Below are 15,478 nucleotides of genomic sequence, written 5' to 3'. Positions count from 1 at the left end.
TTTATATATTAAATAGGCAGTTTATGAAAATACCTCTAAGAAAGTATACTTTTGGAAGGATGATGTCAAAAACAAAAATATTCATGATCAAATTTTATTAAAAGTCACCAAAGAATGGATACACCTATTTCCATTACATATCAAAAAAAATAAAAAAATCAGTCAGTTACTCGCATCTTCATTATAAATTCATCCCTTTCAGATCTTCTCCTTTTTAAATATGAAATTAGAATCTGCCTTTTTACTTTCTTATCTATCTTTTTTCAAAGAACTTCCCTTAAAAAACATTGCCTATTTTACATAAAACACCTTCAGACAAGCGTTAAATTACAAAGAAAGTATGTTTTAAATGTAAACGGTTGTGCCTAAAATAATAAAGACCCTATCTCCCTTACGCTCACATATTCACACACACACCTTTGCACTTTTGCAAATCAAAAACAACATAATTGCAAATCATGAAAAAACCAAAGAGTTGCTAAGATGTGGAGCAAAGAGAATAAGAGTTTTATTATGGGAGGCATTTGGATCTCTTTGGCTCTTCATTGCTGAGATGACTCTCAGAGCATGGAGTAATTAGTAATTAATAAAGGTAAATATTTGTGTGCTCTCAAAGAGGTTTGTTATGGTGTTGTGTGTGTGTAACGAATGGTGAATAGTGGGAGGGAGATTGGGAGTCTGTGTTTTGTTTTTGTTTGGTGTTGTGTGTGTTTTGGGAGGGGGAGGTGTGGGAGGTGAATTGCTGAGATTGGGAGACTTTTTTCTCCTGTTATTTGTTATGGTGTTGTGTGTTGCTGTGTGGGAGGTGGGGGTGGTAATGTGTGCTGAGATTGGGAGCCTGTGTTATGCTTTATTTGTTTTTGTTGGTGTGGGTAGATGGGGTGTTGTGTCTCTTGTCTCTTCTCAAATATTTGCAATGCTTTTCTCAGACATATTTTTTCTTATACATTGTTGACAACCTTCTGTTGCAAGAAGCCGGCTGGTTGTTGTGTTATGCTCATGTTGGTTACCCTGAGAGCTTCACTCTATTGGAAAACTATGCTCTTTTCCGTTGCTCATTAACTCTTTTTCAGGTTTTGTTTTTGTGTTTATGCGTTCATTGTGGTTGTGGTATTATTGCCCACTTGCAACTTAACACTCTTTGCTAATGCCAAAGCACCTGTTTTCCGTCATGTGTGCGTGTGTGTGTGTGCAAGTATTTATGTTGAGAAACGGTTGGGGGCCTGTTAAGCTGTTGCTGTACGTTTGTGTGTGTGTGTGATTGGCTGCTACTTGGGGTTTCATTTTAATGTGCATTAAAGGTTGTTGTGTTGGGGTTTTGTTTTGCGGTTTCTGCGAGACATATCTGTTGAGTGCTGGGAGATTGTGTGTGTGTGTGTGTGTGTGTGGAGATTACATTAGGTAGCCAGCCAGACACCAAGAGTGTCTTTAAGTCTGACCAAGGTATTCATAACGTCTTTAAACGTCGAGCTTAGTGCACGTTTCGTTGATGTGAACGCGCTTGAAAGCTAAAGTATATAAAGCTTGATTGTTTATTTTTTTCTGCAACTACGCAAGAAAACGGGACTTTAACGAAATACGAAAATAAAATAAAAAAATAAATATATATGGATATTTCCATAGAAAAAATTATTAAAAAAATAAAATAAACAAAAAATAATTAAAAAATATATTTTCATAAAAAATAAAAAAAAAACAAAAATGTGAAAATTTTGAAAATATTAAAAAAATGGACAAATAAATATTTGGAAAAATTAAATATAGTAAAAATTCAAAAATAATACATTTTCAAAAAAAAAACTTCTAACGCAGTCAACATAGGGTATGAAACCCCATAGATTTGATGGCCCCATAAAAGATGGCATAATAATTTCTGTTCTTAAAAAAATTAGAAAAAAAATTTTAAAATAAAATTCAAACTAGACTTTCATTTTTGTGCAAATTTTTGAAAAAAAAATCTAAAAATATGCAAATATTCCCAACCATAAAATTACCCCCCAAAAATGACACCTATTAGTAAATGCAAATATTGTACTGGAATTTAAATTACCTTATAAATAAAATAAAATTCCAAAAATCATAGAAACAAATAAATTCCAATTTAAATGAAAGTTAAGAAGACTTAACAACCAGAAATTTATGCAAAATATCAATTTTACTTTTTTACCCCAACAAATCGAAACATAAAACTGGTCTAAACCCCATGGACTCTTCCCAACAACATCTACGCCTGCATATTTTGTCTCCATAGTTTGCATAAATAATTAAGTGTTGTTGTTTCGTTTTCCCCCACAAAGAGAAATTGTTATCAGTGCGATAAAAAACACAAACAGATTTGAAAAAATATTTTTGAAAAAAAAAAACAAATAAATTGAAAATAAAATGTATTTGAAAATTGTGTCAAAAATTCCCATTCGTCCATAATTGTCATGGATTGTTTTTAAAACAACAAAAAAATATTTATTTTTGGATATTCATTTCCTCAACGTTTTTTGGATTTTCTACAAGTTTTAACACCACACAGCCAGCAAAATGTGTTCGAAAAATCAAATGTCTACGCTGATGGAGAAATTGAATACGGTAAGTTTACGTTTAGAGAAAACTGAAAGGACATACAATTCTACGTCCATGGGGACAATTTTTTTTATAAATTCTAATTTCTTTGGGAAAATTCAAATTTGAGATTTTTTCCTGAGAAAATTTACCTCAATGGCCTGAGTAATTTTTTTCTATAGAAAAAACTTGCCTCAATGGCCTGAGGAATTTTTTTCTATAGAAAAAACCCACCTCAGTGGCCTGAGGAATTTTTTTCTATAGAAAAAACCCACCTCAGTGGCCTGAGGAATTTTTTTCTATAGAAAAAACCCACCTCAGTGGCCTGAGGAATTTTTTTCTATAGAAAAAACCCACCTCAGTGGCCTGAGGAATTTTTTTCTATAGAAAAAACCCACCTCAGTGGCCTGAGGAATTTTTTTCTATAGAAAAAACCCACCTCAGTGGCCTGAGGAATTTTTTTCTATAAAAAAAACCCACCTCAGTGGCCTGAGGAATTTTTTTCTATAGAAAAAACCCACCTCAGTGGCCTGAGGAATTTTTTTCTATAGAAAAAACCCACCTCAGTGGCCTGAGGAATTTTTTTCTATAGAAAAAACCCACCTCAGTGGCCTGAGGAATTTTTTCTATAGAAAAAACCCACCTCAGTGGCCTGAGGAATTTTTTTCTATAGAAAAAACCCACCTCAGTGGCCTGAGGAATTTTTTTCTATAGAAAAAACCCACCTCAGTGGCCTGAGGAATTTTTTTCTATAGAAAAAACTTGCCTCAGTGGCCTGAGGAATTTTTTTCTATAAAAAAACCCACCTCAGTGGCCTGAGGAATTTTTTTCTATAGAAAAAACTTGCCTCAGGGGCCTGAGGAATTTTTTTCTATAGAAAAAAAGCCACCTCAGTGGCCTGAGGAATTTTTTCTATAGAAAAAAGCCACCTCAGTGGCCTGAGGAATTTTTTTCTATAGAAAAAAGCCACCTCAGTGGCCTGAGGAATTTTTTTCTATAGAAAAAAGTCACCTCAGTGGCCTGAGGAACTTTTTTCTATAGAAAAAACTCACCTCAGTGGCCTGAGGATTTTTTTTTCTTTAAAAAAACACCTCAGTGGCCAGAGGAATTTTTTTCTATAAAAAAACCACCTCAGTGGTCTGAGGATTTTTTTTTCTATAGAAAGAACTTACCTCAGCGACCTGAGGATTTTTTTTCTATAGAAAAACCTCACTTTAGAGGCCCAAGAAATTTTTTCTATAGAAAAAACTCACCTCAGTGGCCTTAGGATTTTTTTTTATAGAAAAAACTCACCTCAGTGGCCTGAGGAATTTTTTTTTTCTATAGAAAAAACTCACCTCAGTGGCCTGAAAATTTTCTCTATAGAAAAAATCCACCTCAGTGACCTGAGAAAGTTGTTTTCTATACAAAAACCCACCTCAGTGGCCTGAGGAGTTTTTTCTATAGAAAAAATCCACCTCAGTGGCCTGAGAAATTTTTTCTATACAAATAATTCACCTCAGTTCACGGAGAATTTCCTGATTTTTGTTATATTGAAATTATTTCCATTCAATCTTTAGAGAACAGAGGATTTATGGGTTTCTATAGAAAATTTTCTATTAAATGAGAACTGAATTTTTTGAATTGACAGCTCATAGAACTTAGTTAACAGAAATCCACTTTCCCTTATGGCTATTCAAGCCCCATGACCTGGGGTTTCGATCTAAATATTTAATATTTATGTTTTGTTCTCGTTTCCCACTTTGCGAAACAAAAATAAAAAATCTCTTTCAAAATTTTAAATAAAGAGGTGAAAGTGCTCAGGGGGGTTTCAGAACTTCGGCCAATATTGTGATTGTAAAAAATGCAAACTATAAATCATTAAAGGTCTAACAAGGCAAGCTTGTCATCGAGGCAAAGCAAAGATGAATGGATGGCTAGTTCCATGTGTGCCACAAGCGATTTACTGCCAACTGGCCACTGTCCCCCTTTGCCATGGCAGCCGAGTATCTGCTTTCGTGGTGGTGTTGCAATCCAGCTTCTTTGTTGTATTCTTATCAATTTTTCTTCGTTTATGTGTGCCAACAAAAGAAAAAACAGTTATGTAACCTTATTAACATATTTCAATAAAAAAAAAACACCAATAACAACAAACTATTCGGTAGGAAAAAGAAGCTGAGCGCCAAACTTCTATTGGAGATTTTTTTCTATAGATTTTCCAACAAATAATATGAGCCTGCACCATTCTTGTACGGCAATATTTAAATCGAAAACCTCAAGCCAAGTTTAACCAGAAACTTCAAAAAAAAAAAAACATCTGAGGTCTTTTTTCTAAAATCTAGGAGGGAGGTTTGGAAAGTTCTGGGAAAGAGAAATAGTATACCGAGATCTCTTTAAGAAGATGATATATAATTGGGAGAGCTCAGTGAGAAAGTTTTCTCTACAAAACAAATTACAAGACTTCAGAAAGGAGATTTTTCCACAGGAAAAATCCGAAACCCTAAAAAGCGACGATTAAAAAAAAAAAAAAATCATACGCCTCATCAATGTAATTTTTTTTCAGAAAAAAAAAATCCGAATCAAAGCTTTTTTTTAAACATCAGTTTTTTAAAAAATTTTATAAAAAAAAATCTTTGAGACATCCGTTATATCGGAAAGAATAAAAGGGAGCACAGGGTAGTATGTTTTTCCGTTAAAAAAAATTTGAGGCATGGGTGAAAAATGTACCTCATTGAGGATGTTTTTGTTTTTTGTTTTTTTTTTTTTTTTGAAAAATATTTCGAAGCCCCTGTGGGTTCTTTTTTTTCTCAATAAAATATTTCATATCTCCCCCATATTTTCCCCATTTTTCTAATACCTCGGATCATGGTTTTCATGCCTTGAACAGACCTCACAACCACCAGCCATAAACCCAAGACTGGTGGTGACCATGTTCATTGGCTTATCTCCATTTGAATGTCGATTGGCTGCTGCAGCAGCAGCAACGGCAGCAACATTTGTCTGATGAACTGGAAACCAAAAAAAAAAAAAAAACATTGTTTTTTTCAATTCTCCCATTCTCATTCCGAATGGACTTTTCTATTTTGGTCAAATGGTGATTGGTGGCCAGGCCAGGCCAGCCAATGGTGGCGGTGGCTTGCATTGTCTTAATTCAAGCACAGCTTGGCTCAAACACAGCCAAAGCTACAGATGCACAGATGAACGGCCATAAGTGGAACTGGTGAAGTAATGCCATGCCGGGTGGCTGGTTTATATTTCTTTCGGTATTATGGAAATGAGGTTACATAAGTCATGGAGGGGTTTTCAAAGATTCTGGTCTTGCAAGTTGAGTTTGAAACCGGCATTTACATGTTGATGCCCCCATCCCTCTCTCTCTCTCTCTCTTTGGCCAAGAGAAAATGTGTGCCATAACAAATAATAATTGTTTTGCATTTGTTTGGAAAGAAAAAAGTCCAGTACGTTTTTTTCCTTTGCTGTGAGGTTAGCAGGATTACTGCCATGTGGTTGTTGTTGCAGTTGCTGTTCTATCTTGTAAATCGTAATTGATTTATTAACCAAGAAGTATGTAGTTAATAAATCTTAAAAAAGTTGTCTCTAGAACACGACATGTATGCCAGAAAAGAATGGAAAATAAAAAAAAAATCCTCGGGCCACTGGGGTAAGTTTTTTCTACAGAAAAAATTCCTCAGCTCATTGGAGTAAGTTTTTTCTACAGAAAAAAATTCCTCAGGCCACTGAGGTAAGTTTTTTCTATAGAAAAAAATTCCTCAGGTCACTGAGGTAAGTTTTTTCTATAGAAAAAATTCCTCAGGTCACTGAGGTAAGTTTTTGCTATAGAAAAAATCTCTCAGATCACTGAGGTAAGTTTTTTCTATAGAAAAAAAATTCCTCAGGCTACTGAGGTGAGTTTTTTCTATAGAAAAAATTCCTCAGGCCACTGAGGTGAGTTTTTTCTATAGAAAAAAATTCCTCAGGCCACTGAGGTGAGTTTTTTCTATAGAAAAAAATTCCTCAGGCCACCGAGGTGAGTTTTTTCTATAGAAAAAAATTCCTCTGGCCACTGAGGTGAGTTTTTTCTATAGAAAAAAATTCCTCTGGCCACTGAGATGAGTTTTTTCTATAGAAAAAAATTCCTCAGGTCACTGAGGTAAGTTTTTTCTATAGAAAAAAATTCCTCAGGTCACTGAGGTAAGTTTTTTCTATAGAAAAAAATTCCTCAGGTCACTGAGGTAAGTTTTTTCTATAGAAAAAAATTCCTCAGGTCACTGAGGTAAGTTTTTTCTATAGAAAAAAATTCCTCAGGTCACTGAGGTAAGTTTTTTCTATAGAAAAAAATTCCTCAGGTCACTGAGGTGAGTTTTTTTCTATAGAAAAAAATTCCTCAGGTCACTGAGGTGAGTTTTTTTCTATAGAAAAAAATTCCTCAGGTCACTGAGGTGAGTTTTTTTCTATAGAAAAAAATTCCTCAGGTCACTGAGGTGAGTTTTTTTCTATAGAAAAAAATTCCTCAGGTCACTGAGGTGAGTTTTTTTCTATAGAAATAAATTCCTCAGGTCACTGAGGTGAGTTTTTTTCTATAGAAAAAAATTCCTCAGGTCACTGAGGTGAGTTTTTTTCTATAGAAAAAAATTCCTCAGGTCACTGAGGTGAGTTTTTTTCTATAGAAAAAAATTCCTCAGGTCACTGAGGTGAGTTTTTTCTATAGAAAAAAATTCCTCAGGCCGCTGAAGTGAGTTTTTTTCTATAGAAAAAAATCCTCAGGTCACTGAGGTGAGTTTTTTCTATAGAAAAAAATTCCTCAGGACACTAAGTTAAGTTTTTTCTATAGAAAAAAATTCCTCAGGACACTGAGGTAAGTTTTTTCTATAGAAAAAAATTCCTCAGGACACTGAGGTAAGTTTTTTCTATAGAAAAAAATTCCTCAGGTCACTGAGGTAAGTTTTTTCTATAGAAAAAAATTCCTCAGGTCACTGAGGTAAGTTTTTTCTATAGAAAAAAATTCCTCAGGTCACTGAGGTAAGTTTTTTCTATAGAAAAAAATTCCTCAGGTCACTGAGGTAAGTTTTTTCTATAGAAAAAAATTCCTCAGGTCACTGAGGTAAGTTTTTTCTATAGAAAAAAATTCCTCAGGTCACTGAGGTAAGTTTTTTCTATAGAAAAAAATTCCTCAGGTCACTGAGGTAAGTTTTTTCTATAGAAAAAAAATCCCCAGGTCACTGAGGTCAATTTTTTCTATAGAAAAAATTCCTGAGGTCTCCGAGGTAAATTTCTTCTATAGAAAAAATTCCTGAGCCCATTGAGGTAAGTTTTTTCTATAGAAAAAAAATCTCAGGTCACTGAGGTAAGTTTTTTCTTTTTAGAAAAAATCTTAAGGCCTTTGAGAAGATTTTTTCTATTGAAAAAAATGTCTCAAGCCTCTAAGGAGACTTTCTCCATAGAAAACAATTCCTTTTGGCTCTGAAAAAATTCCACCAAAAATTCCACTCTATGATTTCAAATAACTTATTTTATTACACAGCCAATCTGTCAAACCCAAAGCTTGTCGCAAAGCGTATGAAGTGCCCAAAAAAATCACTTTTATGAGCGCAATAAAAATTACAAAAACAAAAAAATCAATAGCTGTTTTCAAATTGCAATTTCTTTAATACAAAATTAAAATCCAACAGAAGACACACACACTCGAAAATTTTAGAAAGTAATGGTTGACAATATTTTGTTGCCTTTTTATCGATGTTTTTTTCTCCCCAACTTGGGGACGACGATATCACCCAATGACCAACTAAATTGCTAAGCTCCACATGAGCGTGTGTATGTATATGTGCGTATGGTGGATGTGACAACGCTCTGCGAGTAAGTGCAAGTGCCAGAAGATAGTGTCACTACTGCCTTAACAAAGGCTGTATGCTAAATGAATTACTAATTGGCGTGTGAAAGAGGCAGCGCCAGCCGCTTGTGGGAGGGGAAGAACCACTGGAAACCTACCACAAACTTTAACATGTAGCACTTTTTCCTATTATCTTTATCAAGTTCCGTTGAGAAATTTCTATAAATTTCACAACAACAACAACAAATATTTCCGTAAACAATATTTGTTAATAATATAAACAAACCATAAATTAAATAAACATTCGAAAAAAATTGCTACCTTTTAAGGGGGGAAAAAGTTTTGGATTTTTTTTTTTGTATTTTGAGAAAAAGAAATTTTGTTTATAGACAAACTAAAAAAAATAATATCTAGTTCTGTTTTCTAGTTGAATATTGGTTTTTTTTTTTTTTTTTTTTTTTTTTTTTTTGTATTGGAAGAAAAATGTCCACAACTCTCTATTCAATTCCGAGTCATTTTTCATATGGGGTGCCCATTCCAACTCAACAACGACCTCTTCTCCGAGAAAGAGGTGTTATTTTCTAATTAAAGAACTATTGTTGTTAAAAAAATAACAACAACTTAAAAATACTTTGTTATAACTTAGTTTCTATTGATCGAAAATTAATGTTTGTGTCTTAAGTCTTTTGTTTGCAGTAACAGCCAAACAATCAATCCTTAAGTTTTCCTGTCACTCTCTATACCTCTCTTTACATTATCAAGTTGTACTCTTCACAAAAGAAGAGAATGATATATTTGTAAAAAAATTTTGTTTAATAAAAAATAAAGAAAAAATTGATTTTCAAAACTGTTATACTGAGAAAAAAATCACATCTCAAAGCTGTTATGCATGGAAAAGTGATTTAAATCGATAAATTTGAGAAAAAAGGAATTTTTCAAAACTGTTATACACACCAAGAAAACTGTTATACTACCAATATAAATGTTTTATAAAAAGGAAACATCACTTATCAAAGCTGTTATTCAAGGAAAATTGATTTAAGTCTATAAATTTGAGAAAAATGTAATTTTTTAAAACTGTTATACACACCAAGAAAATTGTTATACTACTACTATATAGGTGATATTTAGAAAAGAAAAATCACTTATCAAAGTTGTTATGCATGGAAAAGTGATTTATATAGAGAAGTTTGAGAAAAATGGGATTTTCCAAAACTGTTATACACACAAAGAAAACTGTTATACTACCAAAGTAAGTGTTACATAAAAAGGAAAAAACAATTATCAAAGCTGGTAAGCATTAGAAGTGATTTATATTGAGAAGTTTGAGAAAAATGGGACTTTACAAAACTGTTATACACAAAAAGTGTTATACTACCAATATAAGTGTTAAATATAAAGGAAAAATCACTTATCAAAGCTGTTATGCATGGAAAAGTGATTTTAATCTTTAAATTGGAGAAAAATGGATTTTTTCAAAACTGTTATACACACTACTAATATAAGTGTTATATAAAAGTCACTTAAAAAGTTACTTATCAAAGCTGTTATGCATGGTAAAGTGATTTAAATAGATAAATTTGAGAAAAATATGGATTTTCCAAAACTATTATACACACCAAGAAAACTGTTATAATGCCTATATAAGTGTTATATAAAAAGGAAAAATCACTTTTCAAAGCTGGTATGCATTAAAATAGGATTTATATTGAAAAATTTGAGAAAATTAGGTTTTCTAAAGCTGTTATACACATCAAAAAAAACTGTTATACTAACCATAAAAGTGCTATACTGTGGAAATTTTGCTATTAAAGCTGCCATACACAACTATTTCCATAGGCTGTTAACATAGAACTAAAATTGGTTCATGAAACTGTTATAAAAACAAGAACCTCACTGTTATACAGACAAAAAATTTTACTTATTTACAAAAATTGTTGGGTTTACAAAAATTACAAAAATTTTAGGTTTTTTTGTTTTACAGCTTTGTTCGGATTTGAGAACTATAAAACGATATTTTTTTAAAAAAAAGTTTGGATATTATGCAGTTAGAAGATGGAAAATAAAAAATGGATAACTGTTATACTGCTTAAATGCTTCCAATAACATTTATAAAACATGTGAACAAGTGATTTAAATTTATAAAAGCGTTAAAAATGTGTTTTTTAGCATTGTTATACTATGAAGAAAACTGTTATACTACTTATAAAACTGTTATACTTTGACAATTTTACTGTTAAGCATTAACATAAAACAAATATTGCGACTGACTCTTCACAAACGACAAAAATTAAGAAAAAACTAAAATTTGTCCCATAAAACTGTTATATGAAGAAACTGGATACTGTTATACATTTTTTTTAGCTTTTCCTTTATCAAAAATTTATTTCAAGGACTTTTTAGGCATGTAAGAGTCAAAAATTTGAGTTTTTATTGTATAACAGTTTTCTTGTACAGTATAACAGTTTTGTTTTTAGACATTCCCCAACCAAAAATTTATTTAAAAGCCTTTTTTGCAAATTTGGCTCTAAAAATAAGCAGTTCCCATGTATAGTATAACAGTTTTGTGTTTTTGCTTTTCCTTCATCAAAAATGCATTTCAAAGCATTTTTCTGCATATTGGAGTCTAGAAATTAGCCTTTTTGTATAACAGCTTCCATGTATAGTATAACAGTTATGTTTTTGGCTTTTTCCGAATCAAAAATATATTTAAAAGCCTTTTTCTGCATATAGAAGGCCTCAAATCCGCGTTTTTCTTGTATAACAGTTTCCATGCACAATATAACTGTTTTGTTTTTAGGTTTTTCCGAATCAAAAATTTATTTGAAAGACTTTTTCAGTATGAGAAGTCTTTTCCTCAATCAGAACTTTATTTCAAAACCTTTTTCTGCATATAAGGGTCTAAAAATGAGCATTCTTTATTGTATAACAGTTATATTGAGCGGCAATTTTTGATAGAAAAATAAGAATTTTTATTTTTCATCTTTTTTAAATATAAAGTTTTATTTATTCATTCATTTTAGGAAGTTTTTCCATCGTATAACAGTTTCCATTTACAGTATAACAGTTTGGTTTTTTGCTTTTTCCTCAACAAAAATGGGTTTTAGAGCATTTTTCTGTACATGGAAGTCAAAAAATCAAAGTTTTCTTTGTATAACAGTTTCCATTTATAATATAATAATTCCCTTTTTTACATTTTGTCGATGCATAATTGCCTGAAATTCGGCATTTTGTTTGTATAACAGTTATAAGGAGAGGCAATTTTTGATAGAAAAATAAGAAATAATTTTTATATTTTTTAAATTTATTTTTTTATATATTCTCTTAAAAACCATTTAGACAGTTTATCATTGTATAACAATTTCCATTTACTGTATAAGAGTTTGATTTTTTTGCCTTTCCCCAACAAAAATGATTTTCAAAACATTTTTCTGTATATAGAAGTCTAAATATCAAAATTTTCATTGTATAACAGTTACCATTTACAGTATAACAGTTTGGTTTTTTGCCCTTTCCCCAACAAAAATTGATTTTAGAAGAATTTTCGATGCATAATTGTCTTAATTTTTCTGCATTGTGTTTGTATAACAGTTATATTGAGCGGCAATTTTTGATAGAAAAATAAGAAATAATTTTTATTTTTCATCTTTTTTTAAGAAAATTTATATTTATTCCTTTAACATTTTAGGCAGTTTTTCACTGCATAACAGTATCCATTTACAGTATAAGAGTTTGGTTTTTTGTTTTTTCCCCAACAAAAATTGAATTTAGAAGATTTTTCGATACATAATTGTCTGAAATTTGGCATTTTGGCAACAGTCATATAGAGAGGCAATTTTTGATAGAAATATAAGAAATGATTTTTATTTTTCATATTAATTTTTTTATAAAAAAAAAATAAAAAAATTCTATATATCTTTTCTAGTAAATATTTTGTTAATTTCATTGAATAGAGTTACTTAAGAATTTATTTTTCTGTTACCACCTCTAGTCTTTACATGCCATTGCCTACAACGGAAGTAGAATGTATGCCAATAGCTGGTAATAATAAAAATTAATAATTTTATAAATGTCTGCTAATGCAAAGAAAACTCAATGGCAAACGGCCTAATTTCCTTAAAAGGCCAAATGGTGACATAGAAACGTAAACACACACACATTCACATACATGTCTTCTGACTTCTAGGCAATTCATTTCACAGGTATTTTACATTAGTTTTGCTAGAAAACAATTATTATAATCACCATTATCATAATGATGATAATGATAATGATCATTATGATAATCATAATTATAATGATTATATGTTAATATGTTGTCTCTTTAACATATATGTATATCAGTTGTAATTTCTTCATAGATTTATTATTTCTGCCCCTCAACCATAAACGTTATTGTGTGTCAGTGTGTTTATGGTGCTGTCAAACGGTGTGCGTATGTGTGTCAGATTTTCTTTATGTCATTTATTATTATTTTTGTGACTTGGCCTGAAAGCCAATGTTTCCCTTACCCGGCAAGGTACGACGAAGCGAGGAGAAAAAAATATGCATTTGCCAAAGTCAAATGCCCGAAACCAGCCGAAAACAAAAACTAAAGCAAAGTTAAATAGAACGTAACCGAATTTTTGTAACAAAAATTTTGTGAATGAATGAATAGATTTACACGTGTTTGGGATTTGAAGGGGGTTTGGCTTAAATGAGAATTATATAAAATTTATATAAATAAAAAAAAAATATGGAAATTCCATAGAAGAGCCTCTTCGGCTACTTTCAGCCACATTAAAGAAAATATTGCTTAGAAATTTGTTATAAATTAATTTAAATTAAATTATAACCCAATTAAAATATTTCAATTAATTGAACAATAATGGCATGTGATTTTTAATTATTCCACCCCCCCCCCCCCCCCCCCCCAAAATCCTGAGCTTTGTTTTCATAACAAATCAAGCGTTAAAATGTTCGAAAAGCGAGTTTTTGTTTTGTTTTGGCCACTTGCCACCAAATATGGTCTGCACAAAAAAATAATAAACCACCAAACAAACAGGTAGGCAGACTCTTACTCCACTGAACCAAATTTGGTTGAAGTAGCTGTCTGTCCATCCATCCAACCATCCATCCACCCAAATGCAACCAATTTCAATATTTCAAAAAAAAAAAAAAAACGCCAATAAAGTAACGTCAACCCGAAAAAAATTACAGGTATTTAGCCAAAAAGTTGTTCCGCTTCCTGCATAGACCACACGATGACGTTGCGTTGCTTGGCTTGGCTTGTCGTGGCTTTGCCCAACGTTCCAAAATTAACAAATTACTTTTGGGTGTAAACAAATTATGCGGTAACGTGTTGATAATAATTTTAAATATGTATTTTTTTTAATTACACATTATTTTTGATTGTGATACTTAAGAAAAAGAGAGTGGGAAAGAGAGGGAGAGAGAGGGGAAAAAGAAAAAACTAGGTGGCAGTTGTATAAGAGTACCCTATAGACCACCACTTGAATGCTATGGATTTTTTGTCAATGGAAATAATGCTCCATTGTCTCTGAGAAAGAAAGAAAGAGAGAGAGAGAGAAAGTGACATTAGAATATTTAGAACATTCCGAGATGTTAAAATCAAAAGACTTAAGAAACGACATAAATGTTACGGAGTTTGTCTATAAAAATAAATGTCTCTGAGAGAGAGAGAGAGAGAGAGAGGAGGAAATAGAAAGAGAGTACAGAATATTTCGAACATTAAAGGTTCAGTTAGACGTGACATCCAACATCGCCGTAGCAATATTCATAACCTTAAACCAAAATTCAATTGGTATTGATACGGTAAGGGTTATGGCTATGGCGTTATGGTGTGTAAAATACAGGGTGAGATGAATAAAACTGCAACCTAATTCAGATTGCTATCATCTCTAAGCCGCACGTCCGATAGCTATTAAAATTATTCCAGTGACAGCTTATTAAATTATTTACAAGCGTACAAAAGCATTTTGGTGAGAATTTTCAGGAAAAAAAGTTATTCGTGATGGAATTCAAGCGTGATAGTGCGATTTCTTTATATTTTGCTGGAGAACCACAAGTGGCTATCGTTAGAGCACTCCAGCATTTAAATGTGAATAAATCTTTTGTGTCTCGTACCATCGCTCGTTACCCGGTAGTGAAGCCCGACGTCAAGGAAGTGGACGGAAGAAAAAAGCAACATCAGCAGAAATGGTTCGTAAAGTAAAGAACCGACTTGATCGAAGCCCGCATCGTAGTGGCTGAAAAATGGCTCGTGAGCTGAATATATCGCAATATTCCATTCGGCAAAGCCATTGAAAAATGAGATTGGGCGGGGTAAAGCCATTAAAATTCCAAAAAGTGCAAGAACTTACACCGCAACGAAATGAGAAAGAAAATAGACTAAAAAGAACTAAAGAGCTGCTTCGCTTGGCCGAAAGTGGTGAACTGCCGAATTGGATTTTCTCCGTTCTCCGATGAAAAAATATTCGTTGTCCAGCAGTTTGTAAACAAACAAAATGATCGAAGCTTACTTGCCAAAGAGGTCAGCAGAAAATGTTCACCTTCGGTTGGCTACCAGAATTCAAGTGCCGGCCATGGTGAAGATGTTGGTCACCACAACAGCCGATGGTCGCTCTCCGCTCGTATTAATCGACCGTGGCATCAAAAAAAAAAAATGCCGAATATTATTGCGAAAGTATTCTGAAGGGTTCATTAAAGCCTTGGGCAGGCAAACTTTTTGGCCACAGACCTTGGACATTCCAACAGGACTCAGCACGCGCCACGCTGGAGTGGTTACAAAATGCGGTTCCTCTCTTCATTTCCAGCGCACAATGGCCACCAAAATCTCCGGATACCAATCCGTTGGACTATTGTGTCTGGTTCCCACTAAAAAAATACCAAAGTGTCAATCACCTTAAGCAAGCGCTTCGCCGGGAATGGGCCAAAATACCGCAGAGCAACAATCGGGCAGCGTCGCATTCCATCCGCCACCCATCGCCCATCTCACTCAGCACGCGCCACCCAAGAATAGTTACAAAATGAGGTTCCTCGCTTCATTTCCATTCCTAGTGGCCACCAAAATCTCCGGATACCAATCCGTTGGACTATTGTATCTGGAGCATTTTGGATAGC

The 15,478-nt window shown here is 32.8% G+C and overlaps 1 protein-coding gene across 1 annotated transcript in view; it reads left to right on the top strand.

Annotated features, from left to right (window-relative positions):
- The first annotated feature begins 2,355 nt into the window (after positions 1–2,355).
- Positions 2,356–15,478, top strand: part of LOC101889038 (disheveled-associated activator of morphogenesis 1) — a 94,390-nt gene continuing 81,267 nt past the window's right edge. The window contains exon 1 of the mRNA XM_059121444.1: positions 2,356–2,580. Within this exon, the coding sequence (XP_058977427.1) occupies positions 2,533–2,580 (48 nt within the window). The 5' untranslated portion in view covers positions 2,356–2,532. The remainder of the gene's footprint in view (positions 2,581–15,478) is intronic.

This window comes from Musca domestica, unplaced genomic scaffold, assembly GCF_030504385.1.
Source record: "Musca domestica strain aabys unplaced genomic scaffold, Musca_domestica.polishedcontigs.V.1.1 196, whole genome shotgun sequence".
Taxonomy (NCBI): Eukaryota; Metazoa; Arthropoda; class Insecta; order Diptera; family Muscidae; genus Musca; species Musca domestica.
This window is presented reverse-complemented; position numbering and strand designations above follow the sequence as displayed.